The sequence below is a fragment of the Physeter macrocephalus genome, chromosome 4 (assembly GCF_002837175.3).
Source record: "Physeter macrocephalus isolate SW-GA chromosome 4, ASM283717v5, whole genome shotgun sequence".
NCBI classification, from domain to species: Eukaryota; Metazoa; Chordata; class Mammalia; order Artiodactyla; family Physeteridae; genus Physeter; species Physeter macrocephalus.
In genome coordinates, this window is record NC_041217.1 from 39,206,934 (window position 1) to 39,227,773 (window position 20,840).

The 20,840-nt window shown below is 47.0% G+C and overlaps 1 protein-coding gene across 3 annotated transcripts in view; it reads left to right on the plus strand.

The window, feature by feature from the left end:
* Nucleotides 1–20,537, plus strand: part of PM20D1 (peptidase M20 domain containing 1) — a 25,392-nt gene extending 4,855 nt beyond the window's left edge. Inside the window, exons 3-14 of one of the 3 annotated variants that reach the window (XM_007114010.4) lie at nucleotides 2,371–2,603; nucleotides 3,049–3,135; nucleotides 4,193–4,326; nucleotides 4,627–4,746; nucleotides 5,520–5,595; nucleotides 5,968–6,029; nucleotides 6,272–6,350; nucleotides 8,338–8,409; nucleotides 13,751–13,919; nucleotides 16,047–16,146; nucleotides 17,372–17,467; nucleotides 18,747–20,537. In XM_007114010.4, the coding sequence (XP_007114072.2) occupies nucleotides 2,371–2,603; nucleotides 3,049–3,135; nucleotides 4,193–4,326; nucleotides 4,627–4,746; nucleotides 5,520–5,595; nucleotides 5,968–6,029; nucleotides 6,272–6,350; nucleotides 8,338–8,409; nucleotides 13,751–13,919; nucleotides 16,047–16,146; nucleotides 17,372–17,467; nucleotides 18,747–18,852 (1,334 nt within the window). In that variant the 3' untranslated portion in view covers nucleotides 18,853–20,537. Of the gene's footprint in view, nucleotides 1–2,370; nucleotides 2,604–3,048; nucleotides 3,136–4,192; nucleotides 4,327–4,626; nucleotides 4,747–5,519; nucleotides 5,596–5,967; nucleotides 6,030–6,271; nucleotides 6,351–8,337; nucleotides 8,410–13,750; nucleotides 13,920–16,046; nucleotides 16,147–17,371; nucleotides 18,133–18,746 lie in introns of those variants that run through there. The other 2 variants (XM_007114012.4, XM_007114011.2) reach the window with 2 other exon arrangements.
* The last annotated feature ends 303 nt before the right edge of the window (nucleotides 20,538–20,840 follow it).

Genomic DNA, 20,840 nt, shown 5'->3' on the forward strand with positions numbered 1-20,840 from the left:
TATGTATAGTATCTTGTCATCTGCAAACAGTGACAGCTTTACTTCTTCTTTTCCTATTTGGATTCCTTTTATTTCTTTTTTTTCTCTGATTGCTGTGGCTAGAACTTCCAAAACTATGTTGAATAAGAGTGGTGAGAGTGGGCAACCTTGTCTTGTTCCTGATCTTAGTGGAAATGGTTTCAGTTTTTCACCATTGAGGACGATGTTGGCTGTGAGTTTGTCATATATGGCCTTTATTATGTTGAGGAAAGTTCCCTCTGTGCCTACTTTCTGCAGGGTTTTTATCATAAATGGGTGTTGACTTTTGCCGAAAGCTTTCTCTGCATGTATTGAGATGATCATATATGGTTTTTCTCCTTCAGTTTGTTAATATGGTGTATCACGTTGATTGATTTGCGTATATTGAAGAATCCTTGCATTCCTGGAATAAACCCCACTTGATCATGGTGTATGATCCTTTTAATGTGTTGTTGGATTCTGTTTGCTAGTATTTTGTTGAGGATTTTTGCATCTATGTTCATCAGTGATATTGGCCTGTAGTTTTCTTTCTTTGTGACATCTTTGTCTGGTTTTGGTATCAGGGTGATGGTGGCCTCATAGAATGAGTTGGGGAGTGTTCCTCCCTCTGCTATCTTTTGGAAGAGTTTGAGAAGGATAGGTGTTAGCTCTTCTCTAAATGTTTGATAGAATTCGCCTGTGAAGCCATCTGGTCCTGGGCTTTTGTTTGTTGGAAGATTTTTAATCACAGTTTCAATTTCAGTGCTTGTGATTGGTCTGTTCATATTTTCTATTTCTTCCTGGTTCAGTCTCGGCAGCTTGTGCATTTCTAAGAATTTGTCCATTTCTTCCAGGTTGTCCATTTTATTGGCATACAGCTGCTTGTAGTAATCTCTAATAATCTTTTGTATTTCTGCAGTGTCAGTTGTTACATCTCCTTTTTCATTTCTAATTCTATTGATTTGAGTCTTCTCCCTTTTATTCTTGATGAGTCTGGCTAATGGTTTATCAATTTTATTTATCTTCTCAAAGAACCAGCTTTTAGTTTTATTGATCTTTGCTACTGTTTTCTTCATTTCTTTTTCATTTATTTCTGATCTGATCTTTATGATTTCTTTCCTTCTGCTATGGCTCACGGGCCCAGCCGCTCCGCGGCATGTGGGATCTTCCCGGACCGGGGCACGAACCCGTGTCTCCTGCATTGGCAGGCGGATTCTCAACCACTGCGCCACCAGGGAAGCCCTCTTTTTTTCTTGATGAGCCCACCTCCTAGGGAAATGGAAATAAACACAAAAATAAACAAGTGGGACCTAATGAAACTTAAAAGCTTTTGCACAGCAAAGGAAACCATAAACAAGACCAAAAGACAACCCTCAGAATGGGAGAAAATAGTTGCAAATGAAGCAACTGACAAAGGGTTAATCTCCAAAATTTATAAGCAACTCATGCAGCTGAATAACAAAAAAACAAACAACCCAATCCAAAATGGGCAGAAGACCTAAATAGATATTTCTCCAAAGAAGATATACAGATTGCCAACAAACACATGAAAGAATGCTCAACATCATTAATCATTAGAGAAATGCAAATCAAAACTACAATGAGATATCATCTCACACCGGTCAGAATGGCCATCATCAAAAAATCTAGAAACAATAAATGCTGGAGAGGGTGTGGAGAAAAGGGAACCCTCTTGCACTGTTGGTAGGAATGTAAATTGATACAGCCACTATGGAAAACAGTATGGAGGTTCCTTAAAAAACTACACATAGAACTATCATACGACCCAGCAATCCCACTTATCTGTAACCAGAATAGTTGACCCGTGGAACAGCCACACCTGCACACAAAATTGTGGCCATATGCTAGACAGAATAATCTTTTATATCTTTTATATATAATCTTTATATCTCCATATAACACAAACATTAAAAGTATTGTTTTGTAAAAGAAAAATATCACTGATTTTTTAATATATATATAGTGGTCATGTTTGGTTCCAAGTAATTTGGATACTGGGGCCTATTATATTTAAATTTTAACATAGTCTTCGTCTCCGTCATCCTGTAATGTGTATTTGTGACAACATTAGAGGTCAGACCAAGCCAGATCTTGAGCTCTTATCTGTCATAATGGTGGGGTCTTGATATGCAGGTTATTACACAGTAATAGCACATTATAATATAGGGAAGAGGTATTTCAGAGATTGGGCAAATCAGGAATCAGACTGGCTTTGTACCAGAAGGCTTCCTAAAGGAGGCTGCGTGTTTTAAAGGGAAAAAAAAAAAAGCAGGGAGAATCAAATGGTAGGAAAACTAAAGGCAACTGTTGAATCTGGCTTTCTCTCATTGCTTTTCATCTCTTTGCTTCTAGTCTTTCCTACTGTGTTCAAAACCAGCTTTATCCGGCATGAAGCTGTGGGAGAGTACAGCCACCTGTTCACTGTCCAAGGCTCGGACCCCAGCCTGCAGCCCTACATGCTCCTCGCTCACATTGATGTGGTGCCTGCCCCTGACGAAGGCTGGGACGTGCCCCCGTTCTCTGGGTTGGAGAGTGATGGCTTCATCTATGGTCGAGGCACACTGGACAATAAGAACTCTCTTATGGTCTTGAAACGCTATGTTCCCTCTGTCTTGGAGTCCTAAAGATTAACCCAGGAGGGGGGTGCTTGGCTAACCCCTGGGAGGCAGAAGGCTATGGTAGAAAGAACCTTGGCTTCAGGATACCTCGGTTCCAGTCATCAGTTTGTCACTTCCCTGGGCCCCGATTTCTCAAGCGTGAAATAGGGATTAGAGTAGATGATCCCCAGGTACCCTTTCAGCTCTGACATTGATAAATTTATGCTTTTCTCCAGGTGGTAAAAGTTTCATGCAGAGCTCTGCTTCCCTACATCCCATCCCCTGGGACCATTTTAATTTGTTCTCTCCAAAGAGAGTCTATCACATCCTAGTCCCATCAGCCCTATCGCCAGCAGCCAAATGTCTCTGATGTGGGTTGGTGCCACACCTTAGAGAATAAGCGTTTCTCCTCTTCCATTGTCCTGTCCCCCAGGCAATCCTGCAGGCCTTGGAGCTTCTGCTGATCAGAAACTACATCCCCCGAAGATCTTTCTTCATTGCTCTGGGCCATGATGAGGAGGTAGAACCCCTTCATCCTATACCTATCTCTGGGTTCCCTATTGGGGGAGGGAGTATGCTTCACCCTGGTCTGGTTTGCTCCCCGGCTGCACTGTCTCCAGGATATGGCGTGGTAATTTGCCAACTTCTCTGTGTATCTGTCACCAGAAATATCTAAGGACTTTGACCAAAATGCAGATGCCTGGGCTCTGTGCCATAGATCCGAATTTGTTGTTTTTTAAAGACTATTTTTTCTTAAGAGCAGTTTTAGGTGCACAGCAGAAATGAGAAGATACAGAGATTTCCCTTATTCGCACGAATGCACAGCCTCCGCCAATATCAACATCCCCCACCAGAGTGGTACATTAGTTACAAATGATGAACCTACACATCATAATCACCCAAAGCTATAGTTTACATTAGGGTTCACTCTTGGTGTTGTACGTTCTGTGGGTTTGGACAAATGTATAATAACATATATGGTATCATTATGGTGTCATACATATTTTCACTGCCCTAAGAAGCCTCTGTGTTCTGCCAATTCATCCCTCTCCTTCCCCCAAACCCTGGCGACCACTGATCTTTTTACTGTCTCTATAATTTTGTCTTTTCTAGAATGTTATATAGTTGGAATTATACAGTATATAGTCTTTTCAGATTGGCTTCTTTCACTTAGTGATATGCATAGATCTGAATTTTTAACAAACTCCCTGGTAATACCTGAGGCAGGCACGTAATCCATCAACTACACCTAGAGAAGGACTGGTGTGATGGGAAGAGAAATAACAGGGAGATCAACGAATGTGTTTTATTTCCAGTGATGCCACTTACTTTGACCCTAGGCAAATCACTTCACACTCTGGGTCCCAGTTTCTTCACTTGTGAAATGAGGGGCGTTGGGCCCTTCCAGGTCTGACACTCCAGGATTCTGTGAGGCAGGATTGTCGAGGGCCCTGCCCCCCAGGAAGTAACCTGGGTGGGGAGGCTCTGGAGCCCCCAGCTATGCTGAATGGGTCTCTGTGAGCTACCTCTGGAGGTCTGGCTGAGAAGGACTGTGGCTCTGGGTTCAATGTCTGCAGGTATCAGGGGTAAATGGGGCTCGGAAGATCTCAGCCCTGCTACAGGCAAGGGGCATCCAGCTAGCCTTCATTGTGGATGAGGGGAGCTTCATCTTGGATGGTTTCATTCCCAACCTCCAGAAGCCCTTTGCCATGTGAGTAAAGCACCCCAGCCCCCAGCTTGGAAGGCGTTCTCACCCCATTAGAGTTGACCTCAGCCTGGTGTCTCTAGGCCATGCTGAAACAACTCTTTATTTTACTCCTCTTGCTTTAATCACCCCGATCTTGGACCGGGTCTGGGCTTCCCTTTCCCTTCCTCCTCTAGAGTAAATTTTGTTAAGCAGCATGAAGCTGACCTCCTGGCCCACCAGACACTGCACAGATGGACCTGGGGTCTATGGGATCATTCAGGGTGGGAGGAGGTCAGGAGGGCCCTCTCTGACCCTCTCCTACAGGGTTTCAGTCTCCGAGAAGGGTGCAATTAACCTCATGCTGCAAGTAAACATGACTCCAGGCCATTCTTCAGCTCCTCCAAAGGAAACAAGCATTGGCATCCTGGCAGCTGCTGTCAGCCGGTAAGCAATTCCTGGCCCTGCTCCCTTGCCAGACTCAGGCTGGAAGACCTGGCACTTTCCCACTTTGAGGAAGCTAAGCTTCTTGTCCTGAAGCTGGGCTGAGAAGCCGCCATGGGGGCTGCGGGAAGGACAGTGGGTTAGACGTCAGGAGAGGATCTATCCATTATGGCAAGTAAGGGCCAGCAGACAAAAGCTAGGTTAGGTAGCTGGAATAGTCCAAAGTCCAGGCCTGAAGTTAGAGCTCACAAGCTGGAAAAGAACTGTCTAAATTCTCCCCCTTCCCTGGCAAGATAACTAAGGTAAATAAAGGCTGCTGGCTGTGGGTGAGGACAGCAGGGTCTGTAACAGCAGAGCTTACCTCTGGCCAGTTTTCCTGCAGAGTAGGAAGAAGAATTATATTCATTCAGCTAAATATTTAACTATCTACCATGTTCAAGACTTTGTGCCCAGTGATGGGCATACAGACAGTTCCTTTCCTGTAGGAACTCAACAGTTAACGGAAGAGACTGACAATTTTGCTGCAGTGTGGTAGGTGCAGTGAGACTGGGGGTGCCTACCTTGGGCTTGGTAGACAGGGACAGCTCCTGCTGGTGGAGCAGAGGTAGCCCCACTTGTGCTTTGAGATCTTGGAACGGTTGGATTGGTGGAGGTGATGGGGAGGGGAGTGGGAGACCTCCTGGCCAGGCCTGTTGAAACATCCTATCTCTCTCCTCTTCAGACTGCTGGTCTTAGACTGAGTTGAGTGAGTCTTGAGAGCTCCATTTCTCTTCCAGACTGGAGCAGACACCAATGCCGAACATGTTTGGAGGCGGGCCGTTGAAGATGGCATTGCAGCAGCTGGCAAATGAGGTGTGAGAAGGAGTGTCGCAGATCCCTTGTCAGCTGTGGAAGAGGAAGAAAGGGTGGTGGAGAAGTTGCCTTTCGAGTAATAAAGGAGCCCTACTGCTGACCAGGGCTCTGCCCATTCTCCCCTGTTCCCAGCCTGTGGCTGAGCCCAGGATGCAGGGATCCAGCTTGTTCTTTGGGGCTGTTGGTGCTCAGGCTGAGAACCTGAGACCTAACACTGGGAAGCCTGAGGGAGCTGGTTCCCACTCATCCTTGAGGCTACTGCCAAGTGCCCTCAAGGCAGATCTAAAGTAGGAAGAGACCCAGGCCCCAGAACAGTGAGCCTGTTATGCTGACCCCTCTGAAATCCTGCTGACCTGCTGCTTTCCTTTTCAGTTTCCCTTCCCTACCAACATAGTCTTGAGCAACCTGTGGCTATTTCAGCCCCTTGTAAGCAGGTAAAGTTTTATCTTTCTGTCCCGCATATCCCCCACCCCAAAACTACCCACTTCCCAGCCCCTTCTCTTTGGCTTAACTGGGCCTGACTAACCATCCCTCAGCCACCAGACACTACATCTAATTCGTACATAGGACATCCCTCCTTGTCTTAAAGATCTCCAAGGTTCAGGAAAGGGGGTAATCCAACAACCCATTCTTTCTTTCCATTGTACCATGTCTTACCTTAGTCATTCTGCTTTAGGTTAATGGAGAGGAATTACATAACCAATGCGCTGGTCAGGACCACCACTGCACTCACCATGTTCAATGCAGGTATCAAGGTAACACCACCTGGTTCCTCCCACACACCCCTCCATCCCTTGGCTTTATCTCCTGGCTTTTCCTTCCTTCTCTGGTTACAATTTGAATAGTAGGAAGGCCCAGTGCTGAACTGTCCTGTGTCATCAGATGGGTAAGTCTCAGGAGCAAGGGTTCTAGCTGACGTCTACAAACTCCATGAAATTGCTGGCCAAGTTTCATATATGTGCATTTCAGGGGCCCCCCTCAGGTTCTCTGGGTCTGTACCCCTTCAAAAAAACAACCATTACACTGGTGTGAAGAGGCATTATTTGGGAGTTAATTCTTGTGACCTATACTCATTCAACATGTAATATATTAATTTAGCATTTTGGTCACGTAGGCTAAAGATTCCCAACCTCCCTATCACCTTTTTATTATTCTTCCTCATATTTTGAAAGATTTATTCACCTCACAAATTTAATGAATGATGAATATATTTTCCCCTAGCGTTACCCTGAATTGAATGAGAGAAACTCACCTGCCATTTAAAAAATCTATAACATTTGTGATATACATAACACTTAAAATACATACACTGTCATTTCCCAAAATACAGTAAATATTGGGTGGCCTTTGCAAACATAAATTCTGTGAGGTTTGCTTTTTTTTTGGCCACGCAGCGAGGCTTGTGGGACCCTAGTTCCCCGACCAGGGGTCAAACCCCGGGCCCTCAGCAGTGAGAACGTGGAGTCCTAACCACTGGACCACCAGGGAACTCCCGAGGTTTACATTTTATAGAAATAAGTTTCAGGTGGACCAATACTTTGATAATTCTTTTTCCAAGAACTAATTTTCAGCAAATTGGTCTACTTCCAGTTGGACCAGCCACTAAGGGGCTTGTCTGTTTGAACTAGCCATGCTAGCTCGCCTGGGCTGAGGCCTTTCTGAAATCTGGAAAGGAGTTAGACCATTCCAGTTTCTACCAGTACCACCAGCACAACTTCAAGGAGCACCATTCACCTAGAATACAGTGTGGCCTTGTGGAGCCCTGGTACTGTGCAGCCGGGTTGAGTGTAAGTGAATGGTGCCTCAGAATTCACTCCTGACGTAACTGACTGGAGTGTCTGGTGTGTCAGCCAGGCCCGAGCTGGCTTCACCAGCTGCCTAGAGAGTTCACCAAAATAACAGTACTGTGTCCTTGCATTTGAATGGTGTTTTTATCTGTCCGGAATACTTTCACATTTGTTATTCCATTTGGTCCTCCTAACAGAGGATTATTGCCCCAATTGCGAATTGAAAGACAGAGACACAAAGAGGTTGTCATTATTCAAAATCACATGGCTAATTTATAACAGCCAGTTCTCCTGTCCCTAATCTGGTGCTTTTTTTGCACCATACCAGTTCAAAGAAAGATACGCAATTGGGGAATCTGTTCTCTCGCGGCCTCTGGGGAAAAATTCCCTCCATAGCTTAACTCTCTTCTCCAATTAGTCTTGGGTTTTTCCTGGTCAAACAGAGAACAGAGTCAAATTTTGCAGTTGGATGTGGGAAATCACCATCACCATCACCACCACCATTATCATGATCAACCCCCTCAGGGCCATGATGGGGCCTCAGATGCTCTGGGTGCCCTATCCTGAGTAAGGACTAACGCTGACCACTGCAGAAATGTCCTGGGTGCCCTGGGAAAGCACACACAGAAGACTGCCAGTGGCACTGCATGGGGCCAAAGCAGAGGTATCCGTGCAGTCCCAGAGAAAGCAGTCTTGCTCTGAGCATCTCTCTGTGACCCCCTCCAAGACCAAGAAGCATGAAAAAGTCTAGCCTGAAGCAGAGACACACCTCTAGCATTGAACACGTGTCAAGGGCCCAGAGAAGACAGGGGCTGACTGAAAAAATTAAGCCTTGGATTTTTCAATCACATCAGCTTCCTCTCCCCCTGCAGGTGGTAGTTGGCACTTCCTGGGCAGGGGTCAGGTGTGGGGGGCTTGAGGTCGGCTCAGCCAGGATTTGTGGTTCTCTCTCTAGGTGAATGTCATCCCCCCTGTGGCCCAGGCCACCGTCAACTTCCGAATTCACCCTGCACAGACAGTCCAGGAGGTACGTACCATGTGTTCCTGACAACTGAGTCAGCATCAGTGAGATGTGTCTGTCGGGACTGGGGTGGAGCTGCGATCCCAGGGCTGGCCCAGGCTCTCGTTTGTTCAGTGATTTTTCAAAGCCTTCCTATGTGCCAGGTGCTTGGCTGGGATAGGAGATCTCTGGCTTGGGGGAACTTGGAGTCTGGGGGTGGGAGATGAATGATAATAATAAGTGACAAATAGGAAATGATAACAATATTAGCAAACACAGGCAGTGAACTTTCTGTGCTCTTGGCACTGTTCTCAGGTAGACACATACTCATTTAATCCCTACAACCACTCTGTGAAGTAGGAAATGTATTATCCTCATTTAACAGGGAAAACAGAGGCACAGATCAACAGAGGAGGTAAATAACATGCCCAGAATGATACATCCAGCACTAGTTCCGGAGTCTGTGCATTTAGCCACTACACTATACTTGGATTATAACAAATAGGGATGAACAAATTACCACAGGACCAGTGCAAAGAAGGGGGCTGATGCTACCTCTGAGGATCAAGAAAGGCTTTTGTGATCACTAGAAATTTGAACTGGGACTTAAAGACAAATAGGACTTTGCTAGAAGTAAGACATTCAGAATACAGCTAAAATAAAGTCTAAAGAGTTGTATAACTTGGGGGAGAAGTAATGGAAGATGAAAATGGATTTGTAGTTTGGGGATCAAGGCTTTGTATGCCATGCCGAGGAGTTTGGGCTCTAATCTGCGGACAAAAGGGAACTGTCAGAGGTCTTCAAACAGGGCTGTGATAGACTCAGATTCTTTTTTAGGGAGACAGTGCTAGTGGTGATGCTGAGGAAGCCCTGGAGTAAGAAGAAACAGTTAAGCTGTTGCAACATCTCAGGCAGTGGGTATAGAGGTTTGAACTAAGGCTGTGGTCATGGGGTGAAGAAGGTACCCACCAGAGGTGGGTGTGAGGGTTGGGTTCAGCAGGATGCTGTGTGTAATGGATGTGGGGTGAGTGAAAGGCAGGACGGCCCCACGGTTTTAAACCTGGGTAGTTGGCCAGGTGCTGATGCCTTTAACCAAGATTGGGAATTCAGGAAGAAGAGCAAGTTCGCAGAGAAATATAAGGGTTTAGAAATTTGATAAGCTTCTAATATATTAATAGGCAAGTATAAATACCTCAGATCTAGAGAAAGAATGAACTAGAGATAGAGGCTGGAGTATTATTAATTGAAAACCTCTACAGCCAATAAAATCCCGTGGGAAGGGTGTGTGAAGTTTGGAGAGAAGAGGGCTGCGGACAGCGCCTTGCAATGTTCTGCTATGAACATCAATTTTAAAATTATAAAAATGAATGCATAATTGCAAACCGTGATGAGTGCTATGAGGAAAGGGGGCCGGGTGCTATCACAGGATATAACAAGGAACCAGACCTTGTCTGTGGGGTCAGGCAAGGCTTCCCTAAGGATGTGATATTTGAACTGAAAGCTAAAGGGTGAAAAGAAATACACAGAATGTTTGACATCTGTAGGAAAGGCTAGCTTATTTAAACATCAGGTTGAGCTAAAAAGAATTTAGAAGGTAAATCTGATCGTTCTGAACAGGATCAAAAAAGGCAACCTAACAGCTGTCAGATGAATAATATGTTCCAGGATTAAGCAAGGTAAGGGTCAGGTCATCGAGGGTCCACCACATTTAGACTTCTGTGGTCCTTTCTCCCTGGGGCCTTCCCTATGGAGGATGTTGTGTGTCCTCACACAGGGTGGGAGGCACACCCCTCATTGCAGGGGTTTGGGGGGTGAGTTGACAGCCTGCCCAGAGTCACCCAGCATTGGCAGGGATCTGGGACAGTGTAAGCCCTGGGCTCTGCTGCTTTTCATCCAGTGCCAACCTTTGTCCTCTCCCTGGGGACTCATGGGACCAGGAAATCACTGAATTCCCCTCACTGAGCTTCTTTCCACCAGTTTTTTTCCATCCTCATTCCAACTCCATGCCCTTTCCACGGGCTGTTTTCCACCAGCTGGGGCTTTCATCTCCCCAGGTTCTGGCACTCTTCCCTCCTCTCCAGTCCCCTGCCACAGTCGCCTTCCTTCCCAGCCTATCTCGTGAAATCTCCGGAATCCTTAGGCCCATCCTGCTCACCTGCCCCAGGGAGGAATGCAAAGCCCCTGTCATCCCAAAAGCACACAGCACCTCTTTGTCCTGGTCACTCCTCTCCCTCGTGCCCCAATTCCATGCATCAGGGACACTCCCTGCTGGTCTGAGGGCCGAGGGTGCAGAGCCTTGCGCTGGATCCGATGGAAACATAAATGGCCCCCAGAGCCCTCTTCCTCCATCTTTAGCTGGTCTCTCCCATGTCATGGATGTAGCTAGGTCTCCGGCACCCATCTGTGAGGAACAAGAGCCTTCAGAAATGTGACAGGCTACCATGTAGAAAGGAAAGTTTGTTCTGCATGGGCCTCAGGGAGTAGAAATAAGGCCACTGGGAGATGCTTCAGGGAGCCCCCACTTAAAAGAGAGTTTTGGAGTATGGCACCTTGGATGGTAATGAGCTTCTCAGAGGCTGGATGTCCACCTATCTAGAGGGTTTTACAGAAAATTCCTTTCTTCCTTCATTTATTCATTCACCAAGTGTTTACTGAGTGGCCACAATGGGCTAGACATTCTTCCAAGCACTTGGGAAAATGGTGAACAAGCCAAGATTCCCATTCTAAAGGGGCTTAGGTGCTAGTGGGTAGAGACAGCAATAAGCAAGCAATCAAATAAATGAACAAATAAAAGAAGTAGGTACCACAAAGACAATCATAGGATGATGGGTCACAAAGCAATCGTGAGGTAGGAATGGGACAGTGACCAGCTTTAATACAGTGGTCAGTCCTCTCTCAGGGGGCATTTACACTGAAACCCAAGAAGGAGCAAAGAGCTGGGGACAGCATTCAGGCAGCAAGAGCACAGGCCTCTAATCTCAACAGAGGTGAAATCCTGCTGATGTGTCTTGTACTATTTTATCCTGTGGACTATACAGAATATTTAAAAAATAAACAAAAAGAGGTGGGGGGAGGTTAGATGCTACAGGAAGCCATATCTCAGTTCATTATTAGGAAGACATTCATAACAGGGTTGTTCAAAGGTGGAAAATATTAAAACACATGACACTGAGCTTCCCGCCACTGGAAATATTCAAGGACAAGCTGATGACAGCCTGTCATAGACGTTCTAATGAACAGCCTTTCAGTAGGATAGAAGCTGGTCTTGCTAACTCTAAATACCTTACCAATTTTAAGTACACATTGACCTTGCCTTCAACGAATTTATCATTCACTTGAGAGGAAAATACAGCTTCGCATAAAATAGAAAAGAGCTCAGAGAAATGAGGGATCAATGTGCTCTACAGTGACCTTTGAGGTCCCTCCTACCATTGATGAGTCCCTCCTCTTAGTCCCATCCTTGTGCCTCTGATTATTGCCCAGGGTGGTCCCTCCATTCTAAACAGGCAAATAACAGCTAACGTACATTGAGTGCCAGGAGCCAGCCTAAGCACGTTACATATATTCCAGTAGTGGTAACGACCACCTTACCAGGTAGGTGCTACTATTATCCTTCTGTTAACAGATGAGCAAGCTGAGACACAGAGGTTAAGGAGCTTGGCAAACATCACACAGCAATAAGTGGCTGTCTGTGGCACAAAGCTTGGTGTTACTCCTCGGTTTTTGTACATGCCCCCCTCCAAGCTCAGACTGCCTCTTGCCTCTATCTCCATCAGTTTCATATCCTTCCTTCAAATTCTGGCTCAAAATTCATACCACAAAGGAATCCATCTTAAATGAACACCACCCTCTTTCTGGCTCTACTCCACGCCACCTCAACCTGTAGGTACTTTGGAAGCAGTAAAGCATCATCCCTGTGAAGTCAGACCGCGTTCGGATACCCAGCCCAGCAATGCTAACTGTTGGATAAACCTTGGGCAAGCTCCTTAATGAGACAACTCCCATTATTATTTTTATTGGTTCACATCTTTTAAAATGTGTGTATTCAACATTCATTGCATGCCTTTTATGTTCTTCGTACTGGAAATATAGAAATGAGGTGTTTGGGTCAGGACCTATCCTAACAGCTGGTGGGAAACCTGTGCTCTTGTGCTCATTGAGGGTGGTCCAGTCTGTGTGCCGCCTTCAATTTCTGGAGGCAGGAACCTTTAAGTAAGTTGGGACAGGGAGCAGCAGGCACTTCTGGGGATGACTTCAGGAACCTTCCAGTGGGTCAAGAATATATCCAGACTATATATTAATCCTTGTAGCAGAGTATTAGGGACATAAGTGCTGGAGTGAAAATAAGCTCTGACAAGTGAGTTGGCTCCTACCCCTAATCCAGCAGCAGGGAATTTGGTTTGGTTTAAATGGTGGTTTCTAAGCCAGAAGTAGGAGCCCTCATTTTCTTCCCAGACTCAGCTCATAGCATGCTTCTAGGGGACACTGACCTAAAAGTGGTCCTCTTGAGATAATGCCCCCCAATTATGAGACAGACACTCCCCTTTCTAGGGCAGAGACAGTTCTAAAACAACTGCTGATCAGATGGGTTGAGACCAGCGCTGGGGCTTTCCCTGGGTGGCTGAGTGGGCTTGGGGGACCACCCTAAGTCAGCTGCCTGGTCCATTCCCACACGGCTCCACGTGACCTGATCCTCAGGGTCTGGTCTACATCCTGCCTGGGACCAGGACTTTTGCTGAGTTCAGCTCTAGTCATTTCAGACTGAATTTTCTAGAAGCTTCCTCAGGTTCCTTCCTGAGGAAAGGAGGCACAGAGAGAAAACTTGAATACCAGTCCCCCAACTCCTGACTTCTTGTCTGTTGAGCTCATCTTCCTGGCTCCAGTGGAGTTGGTTGCAAAGAGGAAGCAGGGATGCCCAGAGAGAAGAAAGAAAGAAAGTATATGACCCTGTCACCACCTGGCAGAGACTCTCCCAGGCTGAAGTGAAGTCATCACATCTATCCCCCTGTCTCGAGATGGCTGAGATTTCCACTGTGCTTTCTCTCCTACATTTTCACCCATCCCATGGTTCTCAACCCAAGGGAAAGGACCCAATTTCCTGATTTTCCAATCCCCCACCTGCCTCGTGGCTGTAAGGCAACCTCCCGAACATTTAACCTAAATCTACCATGCTGTTAGATTTCCAGGAAGACCAGCCCTTCTATCTCCTACAACCAGTCGGCCGAAATTGAGGTCCCAGTGCCAAAATGAGTCTCCTCTGTAAACTCCAGGGCTCTGCCTTGCTGGAGAGAAATCAAGACTGTTTAAATTCATACAGTACTTGGATAGCAGATGAATAAATCGAACTCCCTTTGTTTCCTCCCTCAAGGTCCTAAAACTGGCCAAGGACATTGTGGCTGACGACCGGATCCAGTTCCACGTGTTGAATGCCTTTGACCCCCTGCCTGTCAGCCCCTCTGATGATCAGGCCTTGGGCTACCAGCTGCTCCGCCAGACCATACAGTCTGTCTTCCCGGAAGTCAACATTGTTGCCCCAGGTAATGACTTCATCAGCTGTGGCTGGGGGGCTGGGGGGCTGGAACTGTATCCTGTCTAATATCCACTGCCCCACCCCCACCCCAGCTGTTCAGCCTGGAAACAGCTGGCTGCCTCCTCTCCTGATGGGACTGGAACTGTATTTTCCCCTCTGAGTAGAAGCGAAAAAGCAAACAGGAAAGGATCAGAAACAATAAATTAGGTCAGCCAAGCCTGGGTCCTTGCTTAACCTAGGCCAGCCAGTCTGGCATGGAGGAGAGGATCAGCTCCGATTCCCCCTCCTCTGGAGGAGCCACAGAGGGAGCCAGGTTCCCCATCTGGTTCTGATCCATCCTAGGATAGCAGTTCAGCAACAGAGCTCAAAATCCGCAGCCCAGAAACTCCTTCTGGCCGTACCATCTGAATTAACCCCCTTCACCTCTCCCGGTAGCAGCGCCTCTACCCCCCTTTCCCAGTCTTCTGGCGTACCTTCCAAGTCTATGCTGTATAGACAGTGGTTCTCAAATTTAAGAGGAGAAGAGGATCACCTAGGGAATTTATTAAAATGCAGATTACCTGGACCCACTCCCAAAGATTCAGGTTAACCAGCTCTGGAGAGAACCCTGGAATCTGCCTTTTTAACAAATACCCCAGGGGATTCTGACACCAGAATGATGACTGACCACAGTTTGAGAATCTGTGGTCTGTGATATGAGGAAGAGATACTCTAATGTGAAGACCTGTGTTCACTTTCCTTTTATCTAGCTTTAATCATGGATTCTCTCATTTTCTAAGCTAATATTAATACTTAGGACCTGCCCCTGTGCTAGGCATGGGCCCTTAAAGAGATTACAGTGAAATTCTGTACCCATAAGCTCCTCGGGTGTGGGGAAAAAGAGCAGCCTTGTTCTTTTAATCAACTTAAATCTGATCCACTCCTCAGAAATTCAACCTCAGACATTATTGAAGCCTCCAAGCACCACCACCACCACCACCTTGAGTCAGGCCCTTGGGGTCATTTGCGACAGCATAGCATCAGGATCCCTTAGTCTGTGGCCATCGGTCCTTGTGGTTGCCTCTGAGACATCCATTGTCCTGGCCACAAGGTCACTTCAGGTTGCAGATTTCCTCGGATTCCCTGGCCTGTCTAGAGGGTGAGATCTTTGACTCTAGACCCGAGAACATACCCTGAATGTACCCTCTGAGATTTGCCACCTGCTTGGACTCCTGCCACAGAGCAGGGCCTGGGTCCCCACCATCTAGGAACCCTGGCTTGCACACTCCCAGAGTCTCCACTCTTGGCCCTCAAAGGCTCCCTATCTTACCCTCTCCTTTCTGGGGCACCTGCCATAATCCCATCAACAGAGTTGGGCTTTTACAAAATAAAGATAGGCAGGCATCAACTGGCAGAAATCCCCAAAGCCAGGAATTGTGAAGGGGCCGATTATCCATTTAAAACCAGGAGTGGAAAGTAGAACAAAACACAAATTACCATCCCAGATCATCCCACCACACTTTAACTGATGTTCCAGGGGGTCTTTTTTCAAAGAACACTCCTACTCGGGAATGGGGTGACCTGCTACCTTCAGGAGAGTGGGACACTAGAGAGTATCCTGGGACTTTCCAAACCTGAAGTTTGACTCTAGGAAGACAGAGTCATCCTTCAGAGGACAAGAATAACAGGAAATTATGTTCTACTTGAAGAAGATTGCATTTTATAGCAGTAAAATTCCCCCAGAGAGTGTTTATTTCTGACCTGGGTGATAATACGAGAAAACTCAGGCAATAAGGAAGATGTACGTAGATTTCTGGATATCTAGATTTCTAGAGTAACCTGGCTATGGGTATGAAATGATGCTGTTGGCCTCCATGGTCATCATGGAGAGAGGGCACTTTGGACCATTCAAAGGATGTCTCATTAATGCCTTTGGAAAGATAGCCCATGTTCCTGGCTGAAGTGGTGTTTCAGAAAGGTTTTGAGAATGGGCAGCCTGAAGGACAAAAATTCATAGCCGCAGCCTTCCAAGGAAGGGCCAGACATCTTCTGTGGTGACACAGGGGTCCCAATTTCCCAGGTAGCCCACCTGCCACCACTTCCTTGGCTTGGCTGCTCACATAAAGCCCCATTCCTCTTGATTCTTCCTTTCTAGGTACTTGTATTGGCAACACAGACAGCAGACACTACACGAACCTTACCACTGGTATCTACCGGTTCAACCCCATCTACCTGCAGCCTCAGAGCTTCAGCAGGTGAGTGAGTGGAACAGGTTTGGACAGCTTGGTGGAGAGGGGAGATACATCTGACCTGTCCCTTTCCCACGCTTTTCTCCTGACAGTCCACAGAATGGGAGAAACCCGGGGTTTGCACAAACTAAAATAAAGATATTGTGGAACCCAACTGGCCAATTTTCCTGAGCGCCAGAGTCTTGCCACTCCCCAGAAAGTGTGGGAATTGGTGACTGTTTTCGGGGATGGAGACAATCAGATGACTGGAGAGAACCTGGAAGAATTAGCACCCTTGAGAGCTAATCCCACCTCTTCCTCCCTTTGAGAGAGTGCTTCCCCTCTGGATCTCATTTTCTGCCCCAAGAGGGGGGACTCCAGAGTTCTCAGTTTCCAGTCAGTGAAATGCAGACACATTTGAGGTCAAAGGTGGGCTTGTGCTTTGAATTCTCAAAAGAAAACACACTGTAGGAGTCTGAGACCTATGCACTAATTTCAACTACTGCGTGTGAATTACTACTTTGTGGGTTCTTCAGCAAATTTTTAGTCCTGGGGTATGGGGAGATGATTTGCCATTTACCTCTCTGCTCCTTACCATATCCAGCTCCGATTTCCTCATCATAAGTCAGTTGCCAATAAAACAAAAATATTTCAATATTAGCTTAAGAACAGATTTCATGGGGGGTGGGAATGTTCGTTTTTTAATTGGGGTAGGGGAAGGTAGCTATTCTTTATTTCCTTTCATCTTTGAGGTTACATGTGTGGTTGTGTTGTGTTATGTTGGGTTGTGTTGTGGGCATCGGATCTGGAGGTGAAGTTCTAGGTGAAGTAGAGAACCCATAGGTACCCTGGGCAGTTGCCCTCCCTATCCACTTGTGCCCCTAGTAATGTGGGGTGGGGGCTGGCTGGCTTAGAGATAAGTCTAGCTGGAATTCTGGCCTTAGAATTAAAAGATAACTTTCCCTCAGAGGAGAAATTATCAAATGGATTCCAGAGCAGGAGATGATTTGCAGTCCCCAGGAGTTTATTATTATCTGCCCCCACTGTTCTTTGCCATGGACACGGATCCTGGAGAGATGACCAACGTGTCACATGAAACCTCGCTTCCTACAAAGGGCTGCTCCCACCTTGCCCACTTCCTACCCCTGGAGGGTCAAAGGCCAATGGCTTCAGGGGATGTAGGGTGGGGAGTGCTCTGTAATAACACTTGTACTAGAGCAATGGACTCTCCCCCCAAATCTCTTTCCCTCAGCATCCACGGAATCAATGAGAAAATCTCAGTCCTAGCCTACGAGACCCAGGTGAAATTCATCTTCGAGTTCATCCAGAACGCTGACGCAGACCCCAGGCCAGTTCCTCACCTGCACGAACTGTGAGGTCGGGGAGCCAGCTGGATTAGGGGTGGCGGATGCTGGGCCAGGACTAACCCAAGGGGGAAGCCAGTGTTGATGAAACTTTGGGTCAAAGTCACATGATAATGACCTCACCCACCTGCCTTGCTCACTCCTAAACTCACTCAACACTCGAGAACAAGGCCAGGGAGAAGGGGAAGGCCAGCAGGAACCCAGCTTCTCCCTTCCTCCCGGCAACTCCATCCCTCAGCTGACCGGCATTTACTGCCTTCTTGTCCCTACCTTAGAAGGTATCCGGCCTGTCTGTCTCACGCTGGTGATTTAACTGCTCCTTGTTAAGTCCTGACTGAACAAATGCAGATTTGAAAAATATCAATTTTGATTGATATCAGATTTGACCTTCTACAAGTGTTTAATTTAGGGCACGCTTGTTGGGCTGCCTTTTCCATGGCTTATATATTTCTTCTTGCTGTAATTTCCTTTCCTCCCCCACCCCCCACCCCGTCTTCTTGGATTGTTTAGCTGGCTCTTCATCTCTCCTCTCCTGCCCCTGCCTCCCTCCCCTTATCCTCCCTTTTATTCTACACCTGGAGCAAGACTTAGTCGAACTATGATACTCCCATAATTACCACAACAGTTGGTCAAATAAAATGGTCTATGCCGCATCAGCTGGGGGGTAAGACGGAGGCAGGGGGCTTTGGAGGAACCCCAGACCTCCTGGTTCTGGAGGCTGGAGCCTGGAGAAGAAAGTCTCTGTCCTTGGGCTCCTCCCAAGGGCTCCCTGGGCTTTGCTCCCTCCCCTGCCCTGTTCCTGCCACCTGCTGCTGCTGTCCCACCCCAGGAGGCACTAATCTGTGGAAACATTTCCCTTGCACATCCCACGGGCTGAGCTCCCAAGAGAAGGGCAGCCTCTCTCTGGAGCCCAGGACCAGCAGGACGCTGGCATCATGTCCTAATTCAGACTTATCAAAGGGAAGTGGAGGGCATGGGGTGGGGGGACTGCCTGGAGGGGCTCTGCTCTGGCTGGTGGGGCAGGGGGAGGGGCGAGCTGCCCTCCCTTAGGGGACTGCAGAGCTCCTGTCTTTTTTCTCTGGAATCTAAGCCTGAGCATATTGGAATCTGCTCAGTAGCTGTCAGGTGGGGGGCATTGAAAGGCAGCATTTCTTGGCTCAAGGCTGGGAGCTGTGCTTTGTGGATCACAAGGGAGTCAAGGTCATGGAGGGAGACACAGAGAGAGCTGAGACCTGAGAGACTCCCTCTTTTTTTCCTCTCCAGACAAGGACCTTCCATGCCTTCCTGGGGTTTGATGGCAGTGGGCTCCTTTTCCCTGCTCACAATCCCCGGCCCCTCCTGCCTGCCTGTGGATGTGAGCTGTTCTTAGGAGCTGGGGCCTAATGGAAAGTGTTAGAAACACAGTGCAGGAATTATCTGAGGTTTTCTGCTACTCCCCCTAAGATTCACATTCCTTCCCTCGCCCTCCCTTTTTTGGCCAATTCAGTACTTATTCAGCCTTTGTTAGAGGGTAAGCTGAAGAACAAAAAGGATTCTTCACATTTGTGCAGAGCTGTACAAAGTGCTTTCACACACCTTATCTCATCGGAGCCACATAAGAACCCCCTTGAAGAAGGCGTCATTTTTCTTACAGAGGAGGAGTTGGTTCTCAGAGAAGTTACGCACCTAGCTGGAGGCAGATTCAAACCCATGTCACCTGGCCCCAAGCTCATTGTTATTCCATGATCCTATGTGACAGATGAAATCTACTTCCCATTGATTATCTTATTTAATACTGACAATCACTCCAAAGGTGTTATTGCCCCTGTTTTTAACAGATGAGGCAACTGAGGCTCCGAGGTTAAGTAATTTGTCATGCAGGTGTTAGGGGCAGAGTCTGTCTGCATCCAAAGCCTGTGCTAATAGTACTGAAGAGGAAACTGAGGCTCAGAGAAGTCATTTGCCCAGATTACACAGTTCTTAAGGGGCAGCCTTAGAATTCAAATGCAGCTCAAAAATCCCCAAGTCCAGTGCTTTTTCAGTCACGCCACACTGCCTGCCCCAAGAACCTGTGGTGTCTGGCTCATTCATTCTGACCCAGGGAGATCTCAAGGACAAAGGCTGTTCTACTGTTGGATTTGGTTCTTAGCTCAAGCTCTCTGTTCCCCTGGCTGACCTCTCCCGAGTCACACCTCTCCGTCCGTCTGCCAGCATTCCTTACACACCCACCCCCTGCTTCTGGGTTCAGCTCTTCCCCCTTCTTGAGTTTGGGGACAGCCAGGTCTCTAATGATCTGTGGGATAACTGGGAGAAGAGTGAGCAGGGAACCCTGTCCCTGTCTGGTCTCACCACTCTCTTCGAGCGTCAGAAACAATACTCTTCTGAGCCCCCGGAGTGGGAAGGAAGGCCTTGAGAGGGAGCTGCTCCAAATCCTGGCTCTGAGAACACAGAAATTCCAGCCCTGTGTCCCCTGAAGTTTTCTGGAAAGAGCAGCTGAAAGTGCTGGCCAGAACAACGTGAGCCCTAAGATTCCGGGCAGAATGGCACAATGAATCTGGGACTTTCCTCCACCCCTACCTTCATCCATCCTGCCACTCCCCAAATCCACCTTGAAAGAGCTCCAGCAGATCATCACAAGTACACCGCACACCCCCCATCAAGGACTTAGCTCAAGCTTCCCACTCATACCTCCCTAAGGTTGGAAGGAAGACAAAATATTCATAAGCAAAGAGAGTGGGAACGGAAAGGAGTAAATTTTGGCTGAAGTCCCTTGATTTTGAACCTGAGTTGCTGAAAACTAGGCCATTCTAGACCCAGTATTCTTTTCTTCCAGAGGAAATAAGAGAGACAGAGTTCCTAAGGAAGAGTTGGACACTTCATTAATTTTTTCAAATTTTAAACCTAATTAAATATTTTAATAACAATGAAACTATTTGCACTTTTTGTGTTCAGTGTCCATGAGGCTATCAATTAAAAGGATAAGTATCATTTCATATATGTGACAGCTAGACCTACAAATGTAAGAATGCTATAAATTATTTAATACGACAAAATGTTCCTCAGCCACCATGTGCAATGTCGCAAATGTTACACTAATTCATGAGTTCCTCCAAAACCAGAAATTGGGACTCAAAGAGGAGCAAGAAAATGGTCGCTCAGCACTCCTGGGAAATAACATGTCGTGCAGGAATCTATTACCGTCATGCTATCTGAGAGGAAGGACTTGACAAGTCAATTTTCTTTTCCCTTAGCTAAGCACTTTGACAGCTGAATTCCTCCCTGCACTCCAAAGCTACGTCTGTCTCCAAAGTTCACAGTGACACAACCCACAAACCTTCAGGGCATTTCAGATGTAATTTTTTTTTTTTTTCTGAAGAC